The sequence below is a fragment of the Bos indicus genome, chromosome 8 (genome assembly GCF_029378745.1).
Source record: "Bos indicus isolate NIAB-ARS_2022 breed Sahiwal x Tharparkar chromosome 8, NIAB-ARS_B.indTharparkar_mat_pri_1.0, whole genome shotgun sequence".
NCBI classification, from domain to species: domain Eukaryota; kingdom Metazoa; phylum Chordata; class Mammalia; order Artiodactyla; family Bovidae; genus Bos; species Bos indicus.
Window position 1 is genome coordinate 25,260,505 of NC_091767.1, and position 22,357 is coordinate 25,282,861.

Sequence of the window (22,357 nt, forward strand, 5' to 3'; positions counted from 1 at the left end):
GCTTACTGTTGACTTGGAGAGACTCAATTCTTGGCTAAGCATTGTAACACCTCTTACATTCAGAGGTCAGTTATTTGGAAACTTCAGCTGTCCAAAACTGAGGCAAGACCTGGAAATAAGCATCTTGTAAGCTGCCAAAGTCATTGACATGCATTTCATGTGTGGAAACTCAGGTACTTTACACAGTGTGCACTCTCAGCATATTGGCCCCTCTCCTCCACTTTAAAAAAAAAAAAAACACACACACACACACAGACTTCCAATGAGTTTTTTCCCTGTTTATTAGCCCACAGAAGAGTGAGAAAGACTGCTGCTAGTATGACACATTTAGAACAGAAAGCACAGACAACTAATAGCTTGGCACTGGGACTAGAGGCCAAAAAAAAAAAAAGACTATTAAAAAATGCAGTATTCAAAAGCATGGCAGCTCATGAATCATCCCAGTATAACACACACACACACACACGTATGTGCATACATATTTTATTGAGTCTGGAAAATACACCACAGTTTGTGCATATGACCCCAATTTAGTAAAAAGAAGAAAAAATCATACACATTTTAAAAGTCTGGGTAAATGCATCAACAGTGTTAGAAAAATAAATTCCCATTTGTCTCAGAATAAAAGGGAATGGGGATTTGGAGTATTTTAATATAAGGTTAACCTACAGGTAATGTGTATCAGCCCAATGTCTTTTCTGTGGAATACCAGCCCTGGGATATGGTCTTCAAATATGTTCATTGGACATGTAGATCAGGGAGAGGCTGCCTATTATATCCTCCTGTTGGAGATGCATGATGCATTTTGATCCTTTGAAGTCTCTGTGAAGCCCTATAAATGGCAACCCACTCCAGTACTCTTGCCTGGAAAATCCTATGGACGGAGAAGCCTGCAGGCTATAGTCCATGGGGTCGCAAAGAGTCGGACACGACTGAGTGACTTCACTTTCACTTTCTTTCACTTTCTATAGTAAAGGCACCTTGTTTAACTTTGTATATTCCAGGCCGTGAATTAGAATTCTTGTAATTACAAGTACTCAAACTAAAAAAGAGTATTTGTTGGTTCAGGCGGTTGAGCGGTCTAGAGCTTTGTCTGTGGCCTTCAGGCATAGCTGGAACCAGGGGCTTGAATGCTGTCATAGGAGCGTTCTTTCCCTCTGCATTGCCTTCTCAGGCCCTTTCTACATGCCTTCTCAGGCCCTTTCTACATGGTAGCTTCCAGCAATTGTGAGTTTACAGCATCCTTTTAGCTAAAGTGCTTCTCCTTTCCAGTGGTTCTAGTAAACTTCCCTGAATTGAGTCTCTCTTGCTTGGCTGAGTCTCATGCTGTTCCCTGAACTGATGGCCCTGGCCAGGGAAATGGAAAATACTCATTCTCTGGGCCAGGATCACCCAGACACCCCTGGACTGAGCAGTGTATACACATGTGGGGTCAATCCCATGAAAACTACATGAACTGTAGGAGAGCTGGGGTGAGGGGGCTGCCCCAGAGAAAACTGGGATGTGGTTTCCAGGGAAGCAAGGGATGGATGTTGAGCAGGAAACAACAGTTTCCAACTCTGACAACAGAGTCCTTTTGTTGTGCAAGACCCATTGGAGCATACATGGAGAAACGCTGCCAAGAGATCATTGCACTTTTTTTTTCAAAGAAGTTTAGAATGTAGTACAACACACGCTTGCAAACATGTGGTTGGACCTTTTTTTGATGATGCAGAAACCCAGTGGATTCTGCTGGGCCTCGGGGTCAGCTCTGAGTGCTGAAACATCCTGTTCACCAGCCACTGAGGTTGTTTGGCTTCTTGATAAATGGGAGGTTATGGCACAGCCAAGTACAAGGCCCAGGGAACCTGGGAATGTTCACGCATGGGACAGGGGACGTAAGTGCGAACTCCTGTGTCGATTTCCCACAGCACCAGCACACACCACCTCATTTTATCCACACACAGCCCTGCTGTGTTTGTTATTCTCCTGTCCAGGCAGGGAGTTGAGGCTCAGAGAGGTTAAGTAACTTGGCCAATTACTCACAGCCTTGCTCAGGACATTGGAGGAAATGACATTTGTAAAACAAACCTTGTGAACAGCAAAGATGTTTTTGAATGATGCCTTGGATGCAGATGACACCACCCTTATGGCAGAAAGTGAAGGGGAACTAAAAAGCCTCTTGATGAAAGTGAAAGTGGAGAGTGAAAAGGTTGGCTTAAAGCTCAACATTCAGAAAACAAAGATCATGGCATCCGGTCCCATCACTTCATGGGAAATAGATGGGGAAACAGTGGAAACAGTGTCAGACTTTATTTTTCTGGGCTCCAAAATCACTACAGATGGTGACTGCAGCCATGAAATTAAAAGACGCTTACTCCTTGGAAGAAAAGTTATGACCAACCTAGATGGCATATTCAAAAGCAGAGACATTACTTTGCCAACAAAGGTCCGTCTAGTCAAGGCTATAGTTTTTCCTGTGGTCATGTATGGCTGTGAGAGTTGGACTGTGAAGAAGGCTGAGTGCTGAAGAATTGATGCTTTTGAACTGTGGTGTTGGAGAAGACTCTTGAGAGTCCCTTGGACTGCAAGGAGATCCAACCAGTCCATTCTGAAGGAGATCAGCCCTGGGATTTCTTTGGAGGGAATGATGCTAAAGCTGAAACTCCAGTACTTTGGCCACCTCATGCGAAGAGCTGACTCATTGGAAAAGACTCTGATGCTGGGGGTGATTGGGGGCAAGAGGAGAAGGGGACGACAGAGGATGAGATGGCTGGATGGCATCACTGACTCGATGGACGTGAGTCTGAGTGAACTCCGGGAATTTGTGATGGACAGGGAGGCCTGGCGTGCTGCGATTCATGGGGTTGCAAAGAGTTGGACACGACTGAGCGACTGATCTGATCTTGGATTTGGACGAAGGAGGATGCTAGTTAGATAGAAGCAAGAGACGCTGGAGGTTGAGAGAAAAGAACACAATTTGGAATGCTGTATGTAAAAAAAGTTTTTATTTGCCCACACTGTGTAGCGAGTGGGACCTTAGTTCCCTCACCAGAGATCAAATTCATGCTCCCCTGTGTTGGAAGTGAGGAAGCACAGCCGCTGGACCGCCAGGGAGGCCCCTGGAGTGTTCAAGGGGCCATTCAGTTTGCAGGTGTGTGGCCTCTGAAAGAATAAGATGGAAAGAACTATGTCTGTATGAGTGATTCTTCACTGTACCTAGTACTGAGTTAGCATTCAGACTTAAGAATTACTTCTGGACACACCCCACACACTCACACACAGATATAAAAATATGGATTAAGTTGTAATAGGACTTCTTTACATGATGCTCACTTGCTTTACAAGTCAAATATATAAAAAGGAATGATTATATCCAGAGATAAAGGTTATTTGCAGAGATTTTTTGTATTTTAAGCTTTCAATCTAAAATAATCACTTTAGACTCTAGAAAAAGATCCCTTGGGATTTTCCAAGGAAAAATATATTTTCATCTTGTGATCTGCTAACATACGGTCCATCTACTGTGTTGGTTTTGTTATGAGCTCTCAAAGGGAGGCAGCGTCCTGGGCTCTGGTGATGGCTGTACGTCCTACCTCTGTGTGCCTGGCTGCCCCGGGGGTCCATCTGACTTGAGGTTATGACAGTGTTTGTGCAGCCCTTTCCCCAGACTCCTGGGTCAGCTACAGTTCTCACCACCCTCCTGCCCCGGGGCCACCCCCGGGGGACCCATCCAGACAGCCTGTAGGCGTTCTCCAGTTTCCCAGCGAGCTTGCATCCAGTGAGTCCCTGGTCTGGTGGGTGGTTGCTCAGGAACCTTGCCTTCTCCCTCCACACGTCGCGTCATATGTGCCCCCTCTCCCTGGATACGCCTCCCTCTCCCCTCTGCCCCACAACTGCTGTCTTAGCTCCAGCACTAGGAGGGACAGGATGCCCCATCTGTCACAGCATTGGGCACACTTCTCCTTTTCTTGCCATCTGTACATACGTGCATACATAGATTTAGTCATCTCTTCAGAAAATATTTATTAGATGCTTTGGGCTAATCAGTAAACAGAGAAGATGCAGATCCTACCCTTCGTGGGGCTTATTGTCTAGTCGGGGAGAGACAAACAAAAATATACTGTAAAACTAACATGCACTTCCGTGGTGGCTCACTGGTAAAGAATCTGCCAGCCAATGTAGGTGATGTGGGTTTAACCTCTGGGTTGGGAAGATTCCCTGGAGAAGAAAATGGCAACCCACTCCAGAATTCTTGCCTGGGAAATTCCATGGACATAGGAGTCTGGCAGGCTATAGTCCACGGAGGTTGCAAAAGAGTTGGACACGACTTAGTGACTAAACAACAACAAATATGTATATCTAATAATGTATAATATATAATATAAATGCAATAATAAACACATGATAAAAAGTATCATGTGTATGGTAACTTAGAAGGTGATAAGAGCCATGGTAAAAGGAAAAGGTCATCAGGATTAAGAGGACCTGGGAGTTCTGGGAGACCCAGGGTGTCTTGAACGGAGTAGTCAGGGTGGGCCTCACTGAGAAAGGGAGACTTGAGAGTTTCAAAGGAAGGGAGAAGGCTGCTTAGGAATAGCTAGAGCACAGGCCCTGACATGAGCATATTTCAGTCCAGGTGTGTCCAGGGAGTGGTCCCGAGGCCAGGGCCAGGCCAGTGCAGAGACCACCGCCGGGAATCTGGCTTTTACTCCAAGGCGAGCCAATATTAAACTTGCAACTGGGAAGTGCCCGGATCAGGTTTCTATTAGTTGTCACTGTGGTCACCCTGTCGCATGCTTTGAGGGGCAGCAGTGGGCCAGGGTAACAGCAGGGCTTGGTAGGGGGCTTCTTACCTAGAGAAAGATGCCTGGCTGGTGGAGTTGGGGGCAGTGAGAAAAGTGGCCCATCCTGGCACGTTCTGAAGGTAGACCACATGGAGTGGCTGACTGAAGGTAGAGTGAGATGAAGAGGGAATCAAGCATGACTCCAGAACCTTCGATCTGAGTAACTGGAAGGATGGAGCTGCCATCCACTGAGGTCGAGGAGGCTGGGCTGGGATGTCTGAGTGCGGGACCATCATTCATATGGGCAGTGAGGTGTAGGAGGGCCCTTGCAGCCAGGAGGGCCTGGCACTTCCACTCACCACTGTGGATCCAGTAGCTCAGGGGTGACTGGAGCATCCTAGGGTTTTCTAGAAATGTGTCCTCTTTCTGCCCTCCTTCCTCCCCTACAACTTTTATAGGGATATTGGGTTCTTTCCTGAAGTACAGAAAGAAAGATCTTCTGAGTTCCCAGAAGATCACCAGGATTGGACAGGTAATTATAATTGTGTTGGGTGCTGTGAGGGAGGAGGAGAAGGATGGGAGTCAGCTTGGAGAATGGTGATGGCTCCCTGGAGCTTGTAACTATCCTGATGATGTGGGACTCCCCTCACCTTCCCACTTTGCTCCGCTGTCTCCTCTTCCCCAGCCCCTCCAGCCACAGTCACCCAGATCTTGTCTTTCAGGATTTCTTCATCCTTTTATAGGGTTACACAGTGTCGTCTTCTCTTGGTTGCAGTCTTCTTTATTTTCACCCATCATCATCTTTTCAGTGAAACAAGAAGCATTTGTGGGTAGCCACTCTATTTAGAAGAGGGGGTATGGTAAATAATCGTCATTTTATTTTTTTTCAGCCACAAGTCCAAACTTGGCCCTGAAATAAGTGGATGTGTGTGATGAGGGAAGAGAAGGGGGGCAGAGGGGGGAGAGATGCTTTGTGAACACAGGGTTTCCTACCTTTGGCCCTGATTTTGTGTCTCTGTGGGCTGACAAAGGACTGAGAGCCTCAGCTTTCTACCTTGGCTGTAAGGCAGTGGGGGAAAGTACTGTAAAATTAGGAAATCTTTAAGAAGCAAACATCTTAAAGCCTCCATATTTTCCCTGCCCTGGGTGCCAAGACAACTCACAAGTGAAGAGTAAGTGGTGGTGGCTGTGGTGGTTGGCATTCCATGGCTCATGGAAGATGAGAAGGGGAAGGAAGATGGAACATGGAGTCTCCAGGGAGCTGAGGTTAGTCACGTAGAGATGAGGCTGGGCTGCTGCAGGGTGCCTTGGGGCATTTCACTGAGTCTGTTCCTTATCCTGACAACAGTAGGAAGGTGTAGAAGGCTTTAGAACAGAGGACTGGTGTAACCCAAATCGTCTTTTGAGATTTCTTGGTGAATGAATTTAAGCCATTTGGCTGACCAATAATTTCTAGTTTATCTTGGGAAAATAGGAGCTCCATCAGGAAAGGCTAGAGGGCTTCCCTAGTGGCTCAGTGGTAAAGAATCCACCTGCCAGTGCAGGAGACACGGGTTCGATCCCTGATTTGGGAAGATGCCACATGCCGCGGAGCACCACAACTGTTGAGCCTGTGCTCTAGAGCCTGGGAGCTGCAGCTACTGAGCCCATGTGTCCTACAGCCAGTTCTCCGCAACAAGAGAAGCCACTGCAACGAGAAGCTCGAGCACCGCAACTAGAGAAAAGCCCGTGAAGTAACAAAGACCCAGCACTGCTAAAAATAAAATTATTAAAAAAAAAAAAAAGGCTGGAGCTCTCAGTTTCCACTTACACCGCCTCATTCCTTAAGGTGGTATGTTTCAGTGGAAACCATCTCACACCAAATTCTGATATTAGGCTTGTATATTAGTCTCTCAGTTGTGTCTGACTCTGTGACCCCATGGACTGTAGCCCGCCTGGCTCCTCTGTCCATGGGATTTCCCAGGCAAGAATACTGGAGTGGGTAGCCACTCCCTTTTCCAGGGGATCTTCCTGACCCAGGAGTTGAACCCAGGTCTCTTGAATTGCAGGCGGATTCTTTACCATCTGAGCCACCAGGGAAGCATATCAGGTACGAGCCATAAAGTGCCCACAAGCTTGCCCAGTGCTCTGTGAACTTGAATAAGTCCTATTGTTCCAGCCCTAGGCACTCTGACAGTTATTCCAAGGTGGATGTTCTTATGATAAAATCAGCCCAAACCTTCTCTGGTTAGATCAAGCAAGAGTTGGGGGGTAGACTTGGAGCTCTAGGCTGTTGGGTTTACTGGATACTTAGACTGTTTATAAGGGCTGTGGTGCTTGTGTGCCCTTTCCAATCTGCCAATACAACTAATTCACTGATGTGTAATTAATGAACTTTGGGTAATTAACAGACCCTCTGGTGCAGAGGAAGATAACAATATTTGAAATGCTTGCAGGAGAGTAGATTTATGATTAGACAATTAAACATGAGCTAGCTGGCCCTAGGGTGTGGTTTAAGTCTCTTCTGCAGACAGCCATCAGTTTATGTTGATGTGTTTGCAGGCAATATTACATTAGTTCTGGCTGCTATATGGGTAGTGAATTGGAGGAGACAGAACAAATGTAAGGAGTCCAGTCAGGATACCTTTGCAAAAGCCCCAGTGGGAGAGAGTCAGGAATAAAAGCAACCCCTGCCGGCTGACTGTGGAAAGAACCAAATGAAGAAGAAAACTGGGCTGGAGAATTCCCCAAATGTGGAGGAGCAGGATGCACTGGCATCTGTGGTGGGATGTATCTGCTTTCCTGGTTGGACTCTGAGCTCCTTTGGGCTCATGACAGGGAGGAGGCTTTCACCCCTGTGTTTTCAGGGCTTGGCCTGGGCCTGGTACAGAGCTGGTACAGATAGAGTTGGTCAGACTCTGAGGGAGAGGAAAGGTATGTAATGGGAAAAGAGATGAGGGAGACGGAGATGAGATGAGATGAGACGGACGACTGCCTGGCGGGGCCAGCAGAGTGAGGCCCACTAGGCCTGGATGGACAGCTCGATGGTTTTCCATCCCAGCTGGGCCAGGAACTTCACCGTGCAGAAGGGTCCAGGTCGAGGGGCTGTGCTCTCAGCTGGTGGTCTTGCCTGTTTTCGTGCCGGTAGGGAGGGCCAGTGCAGGCAAAGAAAGGCAGCTCAGGAGTGACTGGCCCACGAGCCTGGCACCTGCTTTGTGTCTGGCACGGTGATGTGCTGAGCTCCAGCTGTGGGGCCAGGCCACCTGGATGACTGATGACCAACTTCACCATCCTTCACCATCCTTCGCCTGACCTCAGCTAAGTCATCTCCTGGCCCTTTCATTGTTATTTGAAAAATGGTGGTGGGGATTGAGGGAAGAAAACCAAGCTCATGACTCACTTCGCCTCCCTGCCTTGACCATTCAGGCTTTCATAGAGTTGCTCACCTGGCAACTAAGTTGTTCACAGCTTGTCTACTCTCCTTTGTGGGGTTTGGAGCGAGGTCAGCCCTGGCCATCATAGAGGCCTGGAGGAGGGCTGTTTATGTCATCTTGGAGAGGCGGGCAGGTTTCCCAGGCATGCTTTCTGGTCTGGACGCTGACCGTGCGATCTCTCAGGCCCTCCTCAACGTTGTGCTTAAGCAAACATTATTTATGTTCGGCAGGAGAACCATTCCCCACTGTCTGCTTTCTCTTCACTTACATAAAAATCGCACATTTGATTTCTGTTTATACATATATAAACCACATCTGTAGGAGCAGCCTGGGAAATGGTTGGTTGAAGATGGATTTTGCCTTTGGAAAACGCAGAGGTGAGTGACATCTGTATATTGTGTTATCAGAAGCGTGACACACGTGGTTGATGGGGACCAGGTGCTTCACAGAATCCATCTGATTGAAGCTGTAAACTTCTTGCTGATGGAGGAGGTGGTGGCTCAGTTCTTAGCAGAGGCTTGGTTACAAATACCTGCCTTCCAGTTTTTAGGGTGGCAACAAACAGTTGAAAACCTTGGGGTGCTATGAGGAAGAAGCTAAGATTTGGCTCATCGGCTCACACAAATGTGACCTGTGAAAGCATCTTCAGGTGGACAGGAGGGATATGTGAGGGGCAGACAACAATTTTAGATTAACCTTAGAGGGTTGGTAGAACTCATTGGGTATTCAACTGTTCACTATTTACTTCAAGGCTTGCATCAACATCGATGTTTTCCATTGGCAGTATAGGACATGAATACGTAACCTTCCCTGATTTCACTCACAGTTAATGCATTCTGACTCTGAATCTTGAAGTCCTTAAATCATAGCTCATTCATGGAACAAAATGAGCATAGACAGAAAACACCAAGGGAGTCACCTCGCTTTGTTTCCTCATTTATTCTTCTGCGGTTATTTTGCCAAACAGATCAAGCTTTTCATTGGCTTATTTCTCCAAAGCTTCATCCTTCTCTCTACCTCAGTCTTCTCTTGCCCTTTGTAGATGAATTTGCCTATTTGGGGGAGTCTCACAGATAGGTTATTGAGGTCTGTCGTGTCTCATTTTAGCTGAGAAGCATTACTAAAATTGGATTATTTCCTTTGATCTTATTTGTAGGATGAAGTGAGAGGATACCACCATGCTGTCTATGGCCCTCAACTTGGTAAGATATCCTTAATTTTAGTTTTTACAACTTGTATATTTGTTCATAAATGACTGTCTCTCCATTTTTTTTAAACTGAAGGAAATGGCAATTATGTGCACATTTGAGTATTTTGAATTGAGACTAGGTTGTCCATTGGGATTATAAAATTGTATCTGTCTTGGGAAGTTTTTCTGGAAGTTTGTCAGTATTTTGGTGAATCATTGAGTTTGCTACATGGAGGGATCAAATTTTCTTTCATGATATAGAGCTTGGTTCCCTAATACCTCTCTTGTTTACACTATTGTCTGGTATTGAACTTTGAAGGAATGGCTGATGTCTTTCTCAGTTGAAAATGAAAACATAGGCGAGAGTCTTTGAAAGCTGACAGTGGGAAGTAATGTGAAATAAACCTTCTGCCAGCCCTGCCCTTCATCTCCACATCTCTCTAAGGTAGCTTGGATGATGGTAATAGCAGTTAACATTCAATGAATGTGTCAGTGATAGGCTAGGCACTCTTTTGTTTCCTCAACAGGAATTAACCTGTTCCTTACAACAACCTGTCACGTGAGGTATCTTCTCTTTAAAGGTGAGGAAGCTGGGATGCAAGAGAGTGCTGATGATTGTTGATCATTCTGGTCTTGATGGGTCCACAGATTTTCTGAGCTCATGCTGTCAAAGATGGAAACTTCTGAGGCCAAGCAGGGGACCCTTGCATGAGGAGTTACAATCCCAGGACTGGGTCGTGGTTAAGATTCTAAACTTTTACACTGTGGTTGGTGGCATCTCGGTCAGGATCTCTTTTTTTCCCCCTGCTGAGCTTTGTGATTTTGGCAGGAAAGTTTTCCATACATTCTGTCTGAGCCCTCCCCACTCTTTGAGCCGTCTTAGGTTTTCTCTCTGGCGACTCTCCTTCCCGCCCCCCTCCATGGGCGTCTCTGGGGGACATTTGGTTTGGTTGCTGGTATGTGATATTTATTGTGCTAGCATTGGTCTTCTCTTTAAAGCGAAACCCACGACTCCTTAGAAAATAATTGGAATTTCAAAAAGAGCTTGCTGGCATACATTTATGCTGCAGAACAGATTGTCACATGCTGGGTTGAGTGGCTGAAACAGGCTGGAGCTGGGCTTTCAGGCTGGGGTCCCCTGGAGTGTCTCTCACAAAGGTCCCTGTGTGGGCATCGTCTGGGCCTGGGGACATGCTGCCCTTTCACCAGAGCCTGTTTATAGAGAACTCTACAAGCAGGCTTTTGTTTTCTTTTGCACTTTCTCTAGTAGCTTTATTAAACTGCTTTAAAAAGAGGGGGAGCTAGGAGCCCTCGAATGCCAGGAGCATTGGTTTTAGAGGATGCAAAGGCAACGTCTCTATTAACACCATTGGCTTCTGCCAACCTCCAGGCAGCAGGAGAGAATGATGCCCACACCAGGGTGGCCACGTGTGTTGGCTCTCGCGCAGAGGAGCTGGGGCTGGCCTCATGGGGAAGGGCAGGGCTCTGGCTAAAAACCAAACTGCTCAGGTTTGAATCCTGGGTGACCTTGGGCTTCTCTGGGCCTCTGTCTACCCATAAGCCAGTGGAGATAATCATAGGGTTCATGTGAGGATTGAAATGTGGTAGTGATCTTTAGATGGGGGCCCTGATGAGGGTGTACACCCAGGATTTCGGCATGTAGTCACTATGCACTGTGCACGCCCCTGGGGGCAGGAAGCCTGACCCGGAGTGAGGCTCCTGCTCCTGAGTCTGCATACACCCCAGAGACGCCTGTGCTTGCTCTTCTTCCTGAAGGTGCTGCGGCTCCCGTCTTCCCTCTGCAGGCATACCATGCTTTATTGTGCTTTGCTCTGTCGTGGTTTGCAGATACTCTGTTTTAGGAATTGAAGGTCTGTGGCAAGCCCACCCTGAGCAGGCCTCTTGGCACCAGTTTTCAAACATTTGCTCACTTTGTGTCTTTGTGTTACATTTTGGTAGTTCTCACACTGTTTCAGAATTTTCATCATTGTTACAGTGCTCTGTGATCAGGGATCTTTGTTCCTACTATGACTCGCTGAAGGCTCACCTGATCTTTAGCATTTTCTAGCAAAAAGGGATTTATCATTAAGGTTGTGTACATTGTTTTTAAAGATATAATGCTATTATAACACTTCATAGACTACAGGATAGCATAAATACAACTTTTATATGCACTGGGAAACCAAAAAATTCATGTGAATTCCTTTTTTTGTGTGTGATATTTGCTTTATTGCAGTGGTCTGGAACAAAATCCTAAATCTCTCTGAGGTATACCTATCCACAGGGCTGTAAATGAGCTGATTGTGAAAGGCAGCACTCGTCTCAATTTGTGGATATTTAGCTCCTCTGGGTTCACTTACAGGACTAATTCTTCCAGGCACGGGCCCCCCAGCTTTCTAGGCAAAGCCGAAAACTGCAATTCTTCCATTTTGGCTAAACTCACAGTAGTGGCTGGGAACCAGCCTCACCCCCTCCCCTCCTGCCCACAACAAGATAGGAAGGCTGAGCTTAATAGAGACTCGGACGACAAGATTTAAATAAATAAGCTGTATTATCTGTACAAAAAAAAAATATATAAATACAGTTTTGTGTTTTAGAGGAGGAGATGCCTCCTCCCACATTCTTCAGCAGCCCTAATGACCTTGTGGTGCTGCTGAGTCACGATTCACAGAACAGACAGTAAATGTACATTCATCTCATGCAAGGAGGACGCTGTTTCCCACCCCACACCTCGGTCCTCTGGGCTCGCTCTGAAGGCCGTCTTCACCTGCTACAGCCTGACACGTGGCCAGGCTAGAGGACCTCCGCTGCTCAGGAAGTGTAAATACTGGCCACCGGGTTTCCAGAGCTGTTGAACTAGAAAGAACCAACCGCATTAGTACCAGTATGGAATCTGTCTTCCGCATTCCGTGCATGACTGTTGTGTCACAAACGAATCCCCTCTTATTGCCCCATCATCCCGTGCCGACTATTACAATGTATTCTGTACACAGTGGGTGGATCCAGAGTTAAACATCAGCTTCTTCTAAAAATAGGAACAATACAATAATCGCCACTGAGTTTACAGGAACACAGCTGCAGGAAGTTAATAAAAAGTCCCCCAAATATTTTATTTTTTTTTTCTGGAAGACAATGTACAATTATTAATATTGCACTTTTTTTATACAAGAAATCCTAATAAATATTCACAAAAGATATACAGACATAGAAGACATTCTCTTTTATTTTAAATAAAAATTACACTGATTTTTAGTAACATGATTTCTCAGAGCCCATTATTATGGTGAGGAAAACACCTTAACTGTCCACAGCTCACCTGGGGAGGACACAAGCATAATGTCTTCCCCCGACCCCAACTTTTGTTTCCAGGCTGGCTGGAAAACACAGCCCTGATGTCAGTGGTGGCCTCTGAGGTGAGTGGCATTTTGCGAGTCTGTATATGTGGCGCGGGGCAGTCTGTGTGAGGGGTGAGTGACTCTGGCCACCCTGCTCTGCTCTAGCTGCTACTAAATGGTGGCCATTGTGGTGGGGGGCAGACCAAAATCACTCGCCCCAAACCACTCTGCTGAACGAGCAATTTGCCAAAATGTCCCAGATTTTCAGTTTTGCCACTTGACTTGCTACTGCAGCCTCTCTACCATAGCTGATGGCATGACTAGGGTGTGGGGTGCGTATGCTGCTTTGCCCACACCGAATTAGCAGAACCGAGGTATATTAATTCTGGTAGAGTTTATCATATTTCACTGTATGGAGGGTATGGCTGAAAAGCCTTCAAGGACCTTCTGGGCAGCTTTAGTTACTCCTCGGCTTTGCTGCTGTGCCCCTTGGCCCCACCCACACCTCTTGTCTGAATACAGGGGCAGCTGTCATGGGGCTGTGGTCCCACCCATTACCTGGTCAGCTCTGGAAGGAAGTGGTTGCTCTGACCTAATGGATGCTCTGACAAGTTGATTAATGGCTTGGTTTTTGACAAGTTGACCCTAGTCCCTGGCCCTTCAGTGACGCATTAAAAACCTTATAGGTAGGAAACCCAGTCTATTCATGATCAAAACACCTTGGCCTGTGTCAGCAGTTAGTTCCGGGCTGGGGGACTCTTGATTTAGAGACGCCAGGGGTGGCATGACTGCACAGCTAGGCCCTGCTGTCTCACCAGCTTTGCCCTGGGGGTGTGGTCAGAAAGTTCAGTGAGCCTCCTCGGGGACTCCTCTCCACCCTAGAGAGGGCATGGCTCCTGCATGCAGCCTGGGCCCAAGGGCAGAAGAGCTCTGAGCCCCATAGCCTCCCCTGACTCCGTAGAGGTCCACCAGGCATGTGGGCTTGGGGTTCAGAACCTCACCAGCTGCCTGCTTATTCCCTGCTGTCCCCTTCCCTCAGGAGCACACACCGCTCTCTTTGTGCTTCTGTCCCTGCCCTCCCTACTTCATTTTCTGCATCACCGTGCACTTCAGCTACTTGGATTGGCTTCCCTTCACCCCCTACAGTGTTTTGAGTTCTTGTTGCTCTGACCCCTTGCCACCACCCCAAAAAGCTGAGTTCTGGGCTGGGTCTTTAGCATGGCTGGTGTTGCCCCTCCCTGGTCTTGACCATCCCTGGCCAGGAGAGACACCTTGGTTGTCCAGAGTCAACACCAATGCTTTACAAACTCTCAGGCGCCTACCCTTCTGCCCCTCTCTCTCGTCTGCTGTTGGCTCTGGCTCCCTGCTGTCCTGAGGGCTACGCTGGCCTCTTCCTGGGTCTCTCTGGGACCCAGGTTGGGAGGGAGCCAGCTGGCCAGGGGGCTCTGCTGGCTGGCCCGTTCTGCTCTGCAGCCTCCTCAGACCTCCATCCTTGTCCTGTCCCCTCATTCTGTCCCCCAGCCAACTGAGAGCAGACATGCTGGGGGCATCACATCTGGGGAGGGGGCAAGGAAGGAGGTCGAAGAGGGTTGTGTGTATAGGGGTGGGGAGGGGCAAATAAATAAATAAAATGAAGAAAGCTTAAGTTCTGTCCAAGGTGGTTGCATAAGTCCTCTGTGCGGCCAGGGTAGTGTTCTCGCCTCGCCCTGTCTTCATGCTTTGGCACAGGTTCCACAGCAGCGAGATTGGAACTGGTTGAGTTGGCAGAGTTTCAGCTGTTTCACCTTCTCACAGTACCTGGTGGTGTCTCTGCATTCCGCTGGGAAAGGGGACAGAAAGGAGATGTGAAACACAGACTCGTCATATCCGTGGCCACCAGGTGCCTTCTGGGGACAGACTCTTGTGCTAGAAGGGCCACCGCTGTCCAGCACCTCTGAACTGGCCTTGCTCTGGCGGAACTTGGCCATCTGCTCCCCAGGCTGCAGCTGGGCGCCGAATGCTGGGGCTCTGGGCCTTTCTGACGGCCCCCTTCCTTCCTGAGGGTGGTAGGGACTGCCTCACCTCCTAGGCAAGGTGCCCTTTTCCCATGGCATTTGGGTACCTGAAGCTCTTCCTCCTCGAGATGGTTCCCAGAAGGACTAAGTTCTGCTCCACTTCGGGGTGGGGGGGGGGCATGCAGGTGAGGCCTGCCTGTGGTGGCCTCATCCCCTGAACTGTGACTCTTCCCTTCCCTGTGAAGCTTTGGTTGCTGTACTCTCCCGCCAGCCTCTCTACTCTTTACCTACACTGGCGTCCTAGTTCAGTACCAGCACAGGCTACATGGTTCTTCAGTACTGACGTGGACTGGGGCTGCACACATCAGTGGTTAACGCAGTAGGTCTCAACTATTTTTGTGGAAAACAGTGGTCCTGAGTGTGGGAGCTGGCAAAGATGGGTCAGGCAATACCTGCTTGTGTAGAAGAAGCAGCGGGACTGTCTGTCTAGAGGATATCTCTTCAGCATGGGGAATCTGAGACTCAGTGAGGCCCTGACTGAGGAGAAACTGCACAGCAAGACTTCAAATTTTCCTATTCTTTGCCTCATGCTTTGTCTCTGTCCCTGGGAGGAAGCATCTCCAATGTATTTTGGGTCCAAAGGAAGAAAAAATAGGTCCCCACCCAACTGGGATACAAATGTGGTGCTGGGCCGAGGAGGAGGTTCTAGACTTGAGGGAAGGAATGAGTATCAGACCCTGGGTATGGCCCCTGCATACCCAGGGCGGGGAAGAAGGGCGCGGTCATCAGGTCCTTGTTCTGTGGGCAGCAGACCGCAAGGGCTGCAGTGTCGGCTGAGTGGGAGCAGCTCTGTTTGCTACTCAGGTATAAACAGTGCTTGCTCCCCAAGAGCCACTGTTTAGCTGTCCTCTCTGAGTGTGTGTGTGTGTGTGTGTGTGTTAGTCACTCAGTCGTGTCCAACTCTTTGTGACCCCATGGACTATAACCTGCCAGACCCCAGGCTCCTCTGTCCATGGAACTTTCCAGGCAACAAGACTGGATGGGTTGTCGTCTGCTTCTTCAGGGGATCTTTCTGACCCAGGGATGGAACCCGGGTCTCCTGCACTGCAGGCAGACTCTTTACTGTCTAAGCCACCGGGGGAGTACCGCGGCCAAACTACTGTAGGTGAACCGGAGGATGATTTCATCCAGCGCTTAGCCAAATGCGCCTGGCTCTCTCAGGGGCCAGTATGGAGCCCTTGGGCCACACCCAGCCATTCTCTGTGGCCTAGACACATGTATACACATCCTTGCACACATCTTTGTTTGCCTGCGTGCACCCCTCTGAAAATACCTGACTCCGGCCCTGGCTCAGGATCCCTGGGAAGGTGGGACTACGGCCCTGTGTTCAGGCTCCGTCCCTGGGACTGCCCGCTGCACCCGAAGCCTGGTGGGGAGTTTGCAGACGGCTCTGTGGGGTTGGAACATACTGTTTTCGCAGGGGGTGATGTTGCAGCGCTGCCAGTTGGCTGGCCGAGGTCCCCAGGAGCACAGGTGGTCGGGCACTGCCTTGTTGGTGCGGGCGTGCACGCACTCCACGCGCCGGGACTGGAAACCGTAGTTGCCGCAGGTCGCCGTGCACAGGGTCCACAGGCTGACCCTCCAGTGCACGTTGCAGGCTTCTGACCAGCAGTTCTGGGCGCTCACGGGCCTGTGCCAGGGGAGTGGGAGTGGCAGGGTTAGGGTCTGCGCCTCTGGGGGCCGGATCAGGGGAGACAGCTGTGAACACACGGCTGTAAATCCGAGACTGTCAGGCGTCTATCAAGAACTCCCAGTGCTGCCAGCCCTGGGTTCTGAGCTCTTTTCCTGAACGGCTGCAGGGTCTCAGAAGACCCCTTCCTCTAACTGGGCCTCTGTCTGCTCATCTCTACAGCGTCTCTGTCACTGCATGATCTGAGAATGAGCTCCACCAGGCTGGGGGCCGGCAGAGTTGTACTCAGGGCCTGGGATCTTAGGGGCGGGGGTGATGAGCCCTCACCCCCAGGGAAGGAAGGAGGAGAAGGGCTGGGGGCTGGGTAGGAATGGTAGGCGGAGACCTGGAGACAAGGGGCTCAGTGTAACTTCTAAAGGGAAGTGGACAAGAGGGAGAGGCTGGTGGAGCCCTTGGGCTCTGGTGCCCCCTTTGTGGACCTGACCTCCTGTCCACCCTGGGGCCAGAGCCAGTCTCTTGTGCCAGCTATTCTCCTCAGAAGAACAGCACCCTCTGTGCTCTCATCTCCAAACAAGGAAAGCCCAGCCTGGTCCATTCAATAAGCATGAGGCCACCCCGAGCTGTCTCCCTTTAGGAGTCCAGTGGTCTGGAGAGGGTGGAGGTAAAAGGGAAGAGTGTCTGACCGCTGTGGGAGGTTGGAGGAGACACGTCCACTCACCGTCGTCTTTCTGCGCTGTTGACACAAGGGCTGGGGAAGGGGTGGGCTGTGGCTTTCTCTTACCTTGGAAGGGCGCTGCACTGCTCTGATGATAAGGTGATGCCATCCAGCGTCTGGCAGAAGACTTGTCTGTGCTGCACAGCAAGGCGAGGCCCGATGCAAGGCCCATTGCACTGGGAAGCAGAAAAAGGTGACATACGTGTTAGCCAGCCATGGGACAGGCTGCCATGCCCAGGCTGCGTGGGGCAAGAGACCCCTGTGCAGGGGCTTGTTCGAGGTGGTCAGATCACTGATTTTGCCTCTCTCTAGGCCAATTTAAAGGTTATCCATCACATTTCCTTTTCCTAGTGCCACAGTGGGATGGTTAGCTCTGCTGAATTCTGTGAGCATTCTCGCACTGTTGTTGCTGTTTAGTTGTTAAGTCACGTCTGCCTCTTTTGTGACCCCATAGACTGTAGCCCACCAAGATCCTCTGTCCATTGGATTTCCCAAGCCAGAATTCTGGATTGGGTTGCCATTTCCTTCTCCAGGGAATCTTCCCAACCTAGGGACTGAACCTTTGTCTCCTGCATTGGCAGATGGATTCTTTACCACTGAGCAGATGGCTAATGGTGGTGTGGAGGTGGTCAGAGATGTCAGCTGCCTCCCAGGAGAACCATGTGCAAGCTGACTTGACACAGTGTGCTAGGGGTGTGGCGGTAAACTTGAGAGCTGAAGACCTCTAGACAAGATCCCCTTCCCTCCTCCAGTCCAGAGGGTGATCTGGTTTATTCTTGCTGAATTCATTAAAGTAATGATCATTTCTTTCCTTTCTCTGGTTTCATTTCCTCCAGGATAAACCAAAGGTGGCTGAACAAGATGGAGATGGTTAAGCTTTTCCCAGGGTTGGCAGAGCCAGCCTATCATGGTAAATATTCCCACCAACAGTGATGTCTGTACAAGGAGAAAGCAGCAGGCCCTTAGCCAACATCTGCTATTTGAATAGGGTAAGGGGACAGATACCCCTTGGAGGTCATTTTAGAATGAAGGCTCTTAACTTGAAAGTATCTGGACTCCTAGGGATTCACAGGGGAGCTGTTAACCCTTAAAATTACAAGCGGAAATCCTGTTTTATTTTAAATTTTATTTTTCCTTTTTAGTCTTTGACCTCCTCACCTGTTATTTCCACACTCCACACCCTGCCTCTGGCAACGACCAATCTGTTCTCATCTGTGAGCTTGCTTTTTTTAAAAAACTATATGCCACATATAAGAGCGATCATATGGTATTTATCTTTCTGTGTGTGCGTGCGCCATCATGTAATTTTTGTGACTGCATGGACTGTAGCCCACCAGGCTCCTCTGTCCATGGGATCTTCCAGGCAAGAATACAGGAGTGGGGTGCCATTTCCTACTCCAATCTTTCTCTGTGTAACTTAGTTAACTTAGCATGCCCTTGAGGTCCATCCATATTGTTGCAAATGGCAAGATTTTAGTCTTTTTTATAGCTGAATAAAATTCCATTGTGTGTGTGTGTATAAAGAAGATGTGTGTGTACACACATACACACATATATACACACACATACACTACATTGTCTTTATCCATTCAGCCAACAATGGATGTGTAGGTTGTTTCTATATGTTGGCTGTTGTAAATTATGCTGCAGTAAAACATGAAGGTGGAGATACATTTTCAACTTAGCATTTTCATTTTCTTTAGGTAAATACCCAGGAGTGGAATTGCCGAATCACATGGTAGTTTGAATCTTTTGAGGAATCTTGATATTGTTTTTCATAGTGGCTGCCCCAGTCTACATTCTCACCAACAGTGTAGGAGCCTCCCTTTTTCCCACATCCTCACCAACACTTGTTACTTCTTGGCTTTTCAATAATAACCATTTTGACAGGTATGAAGCTGTATCTCAGTGTGTTTCTGATTAGTATTTCTCTGATAATTGATGTTGAGCACCTTTTAATGTACCTTTTGGCCATGTGTATGTCTTTGAAAAAGTATATATTCAAATCTTCTGCTTATTTAAAATGGAAAAAAAATTTGCTATTGAATTATATCAGTTCTTTATAGATTTTGGATATTAAACCTTATTGGATATATGATGTGCAACCATTTTCTCGTTTAGTAGCTACCTTCTCATTTCATCGATATTTCCTCTCAAGTATGATGTAGTTTCACCTTTTGCTTTTGTTACTTTTGGTTTTGGTGTCAGATTTTAAAAAATCAACACCAACACTGATGTCAAGAACCGTACCACCTACATTTTCTTCTAGGAACTTTATGGTTTCAGGCCTTACATTCAAGTCTTTGCTCCATTTTTAGTTAATTTGTGTACATGGTGTAAGGTAGTGGTCCAATTTTCCAAACTACATTTATTGAAGAGGCTGTCCTTTCCCCATTGTATGTTCTTGGCTCTGTTGTTGTAAATGAATTGGCCATATATTTGTGGAACTAGTTCTGATTGCTTTGCCTTCATTTTACTTAGAACCCCGTGGGTTTCCTGACCTGGATGTCTGTTTCTTTCCCCAGGTTTAGAAATTTTTCAGTATTATATCTTAAAACAGGGTTTCTGCTCCTTTTTTCCTGGGACCTATATAATGCTGCAAGCCCTTTAATCTAGCTTAACTTACTTTCTTTCCTTCTCTGATTGGATGAGTTCTACTGCCCTGACTTCACATTTACTGATCCTTTCTTTGCTTCGTCTAGTCTACATTAGAGGTGTAGTTAGTGTGTTCTTCAGCTCTGTGACTTCTGTTTGGTACCTTCTTGTATTTTCTGTCGTTCTGTTGAATTTCCCTTCTGTTCACACATCTTTTCATTCACCCATGCTGAACTTCTAAAAGCTCTCAGGTGATGCCAATGTCATTGGTCCATGAGCCTCATGTTCAACAGTAACAAGGCTACGGCGTTACAAAAAGAACAGGGAACTGCTTGATCTCAAAAATCTTTTTAGTAATTTTGCATTGGTGATATTGTTTGGATTGGCTTCAAACCATAGATTCCCACCAAACCTCCATATTCCTCTCCTGTAAGAATGAAAATGGTAAGTTTTTGACAAGAAAATTCTTTTGAAATAGTGTCACGCAAAGATCTATTCCTTCATTTTCCTATCTCTTTGAAGTCTGTGAAAACCATGCTGGTTTTAGTCGAAGTAGAACTAAGACCACCTTCTCAGTTCTAACAACCTGGCTTCATGTATAATTCAACTTTACTCTTTTTATCCAACACATTTATGAGGCACCTGTCGTGTGTAGGGAATGTGTTCCATAAAAGCATGTGTGAAGGAATGATGGCAAAAACAGCCCTGGAATGTTTACAGGAGAATTATATGAGAGGTAGAATTATATACGTGGCTGTAAAACACATGCCACATCATGAGAAGTACTGTGTGTTGGCTGAGGAGTTTGGGTTTTCCTATGAATGCTGCTTTGTTGGGGTGGGGGAAGGGAGGCACCTAAAATGGTTTTTAAGTGGGAGTGTCATGATCAGAGTTACTCTTTAAAAAGATTATTCTGTCAGCAGTATAGTAATTGAGTTGAAAGTCTGGAGAGAAATCTAGGTAATGAATTGTGCTGAGCAAAATGAAGGCAATGGAAATGGAGAGGTGATTCTATGGAAGTATGATTCGCATGGCTTCAGTGGTGCCTTGACTCTCAGGAGTAACAGGGAGCCAGCTGTCTCAGGTTTAAGGACTGAAAAACTAGGTAAGCATTTGTTTTGAAGATGTTTGTGACATATGCAAATATGTATGTTCATTAAGCAGGGGGGTATATAGATCTGTGACTGAAAAGTTGAGCTGCACTGAACACTATCCATTTGAAAGTCGTCAGTACACGAGTGGTGGCTAGGAGTCACAAGCAGTATAACCCAAGGGGAGGGAAAGCATGAGATGGAGACAAGGCTTAGGCAGAACCTCAAGGGACACTAATTAAACTGCGGGAAGAGGAGAAAGAGAGAAGATGTATTCACAGAGACCAATAAAGGAGTTTCCAGAAAGGAAAGGGGGTCAGTGGTATCAAAATCAAAATGCATCAAAAAGAACAAAGAAGTGGCCAGGATCCAGGGGAACTTATAGGCTGCACTGGTGATCCTGGAAAGGGCTGTTTCAATGTGGCAGTTGGCACTGAAGTCAAACCAGCAATGAACAGAGATACAAACGAGAGAGGAGGAACTAGGGCTCTTAGACGCACTCCTTCAAGAATTCCTGATTGTGAGGATGTCAGCAAAATGGCAGGGTAGGTAGCTCTAAGTCCTTATTTGCACACAAACATCAAAAAGCTGCCAGAAACTGGCTAAACTAATCTTACAGGAATTCTGAAAAAGTTAAAGGCCTACAGCAACTTACCCAATAAAGAAAAATCTGTCTTCAAAACACTAGGAAAAATTGTAGAGTTTTGAGAGAACACCCAGTGAAATCAGTGAAGGTGTGCATGCTGCTGTTGCTGCTAAGTCGTGTCAGTCGTGTCCGACTCTGTGTGACCCCATAGACGGCAGCCCACCAGGCTCCCCCGTCCCTGGGATTCTCCAGGCAAGAACACTGGAGTGGGTTGCCATTTCCTTCTCCAATGCATGAAAGTGAAAGCGAAGTCGCTCAGTCGTATCTGACTCTTAGTGGCCCCATGGACTGTAGCCTACCAGGCTCCTCCGTCCATGGGATTTCCCAGGCAAGAGTACTGGAATGGGGTGCCATTGCCTTCTCCGGAAGGTGTGCATAGGCACAAAGTGTATTCAAAGACTGGGAGGGATGTCTGTTTTTTCTAGTGCCCAAACCCCAGCAAGGCAGTTTTGGTCTAGACGTAGTAGCAGCAGCCCATTTTTCTTCCACCATCTGTAGGGAGCAGAGAAGATCCTATTTGCAGTGTGCAGTGTTCTAACCTATCAGAGGGCTACCTGAAGGACTGGTCTCTGTCTCTTCTAACTCAGGTGTCAAATGCCATCCCCTACGTGTGAAAGTTGCAAGGGGACTATGGACACTTGGGGCAAGAGATCACAGATGGAGACATGCAACAGGCTACCTAAGACCCTGAGGGCAACCTGAGGTGAGACCAACTTGGAAATTAAGACGTTCAAGAGCAGCTGTATAAAGAGGAATTATGAAAGTCAGAAGCAGGCCCAGGTAAGACATATGCTCAGAAAAGACCTCAGAAGACCTTAAGGTTTCATCTCAGGCTGATCCCTAGGTTCAGAGAACACCCAGCTAATCAGTGAAGGTATACACAGGCACAGAGAAAGTGTATTCAAAGACTGGGAGGGATGTCT

The 22,357-nt window shown here is 47.6% G+C and overlaps 2 protein-coding genes across 6 annotated transcripts in view; one reads left to right on the top strand and one right to left on the bottom strand.

Annotated features, from left to right (window-relative positions):
* The window catches only part of SAXO1 (stabilizer of axonemal microtubules 1), a 155,192-nt gene that overhangs the window by 117,844 nt on the left and 14,991 nt on the right, over positions 1-22,357 (top strand). Inside the window, exons 6-8 of one of the 2 annotated variants that reach the window (XR_011568023.1) lie at positions 9,336-9,381; positions 17,939-18,012; positions 22,022-22,214. The gene's annotated coding sequence lies outside the window, so the exon portion shown is untranslated. The remainder of the gene's footprint in view (positions 1-9,335; positions 9,382-17,938; positions 18,013-22,021; positions 22,215-22,357) is intronic. The other variant, XR_011568024.1, reaches the window with a different exon arrangement.
* The window catches only part of ADAMTSL1 (ADAMTS like 1), a 1,120,558-nt gene continuing 1,110,101 nt past the window's right edge, over positions 11,901-22,357 (bottom strand). For all 4 annotated transcript variants that reach the window (XM_070794493.1, XM_070794491.1, XM_070794494.1 and 1 more), the window contains 3 exons: positions 17,169-17,278; positions 16,167-16,387; positions 11,901-14,522 (listed from right to left, as the gene is read on the bottom strand). In XM_070794493.1, coding sequence (XP_070650594.1) covers positions 14,416-14,522; positions 16,167-16,387; positions 17,169-17,278 — 438 coding nt within the window. In that variant the 3' untranslated portion in view covers positions 11,901-14,415. The remainder of the gene's footprint in view (positions 14,523-16,166; positions 16,388-17,168; positions 17,279-22,357) is intronic.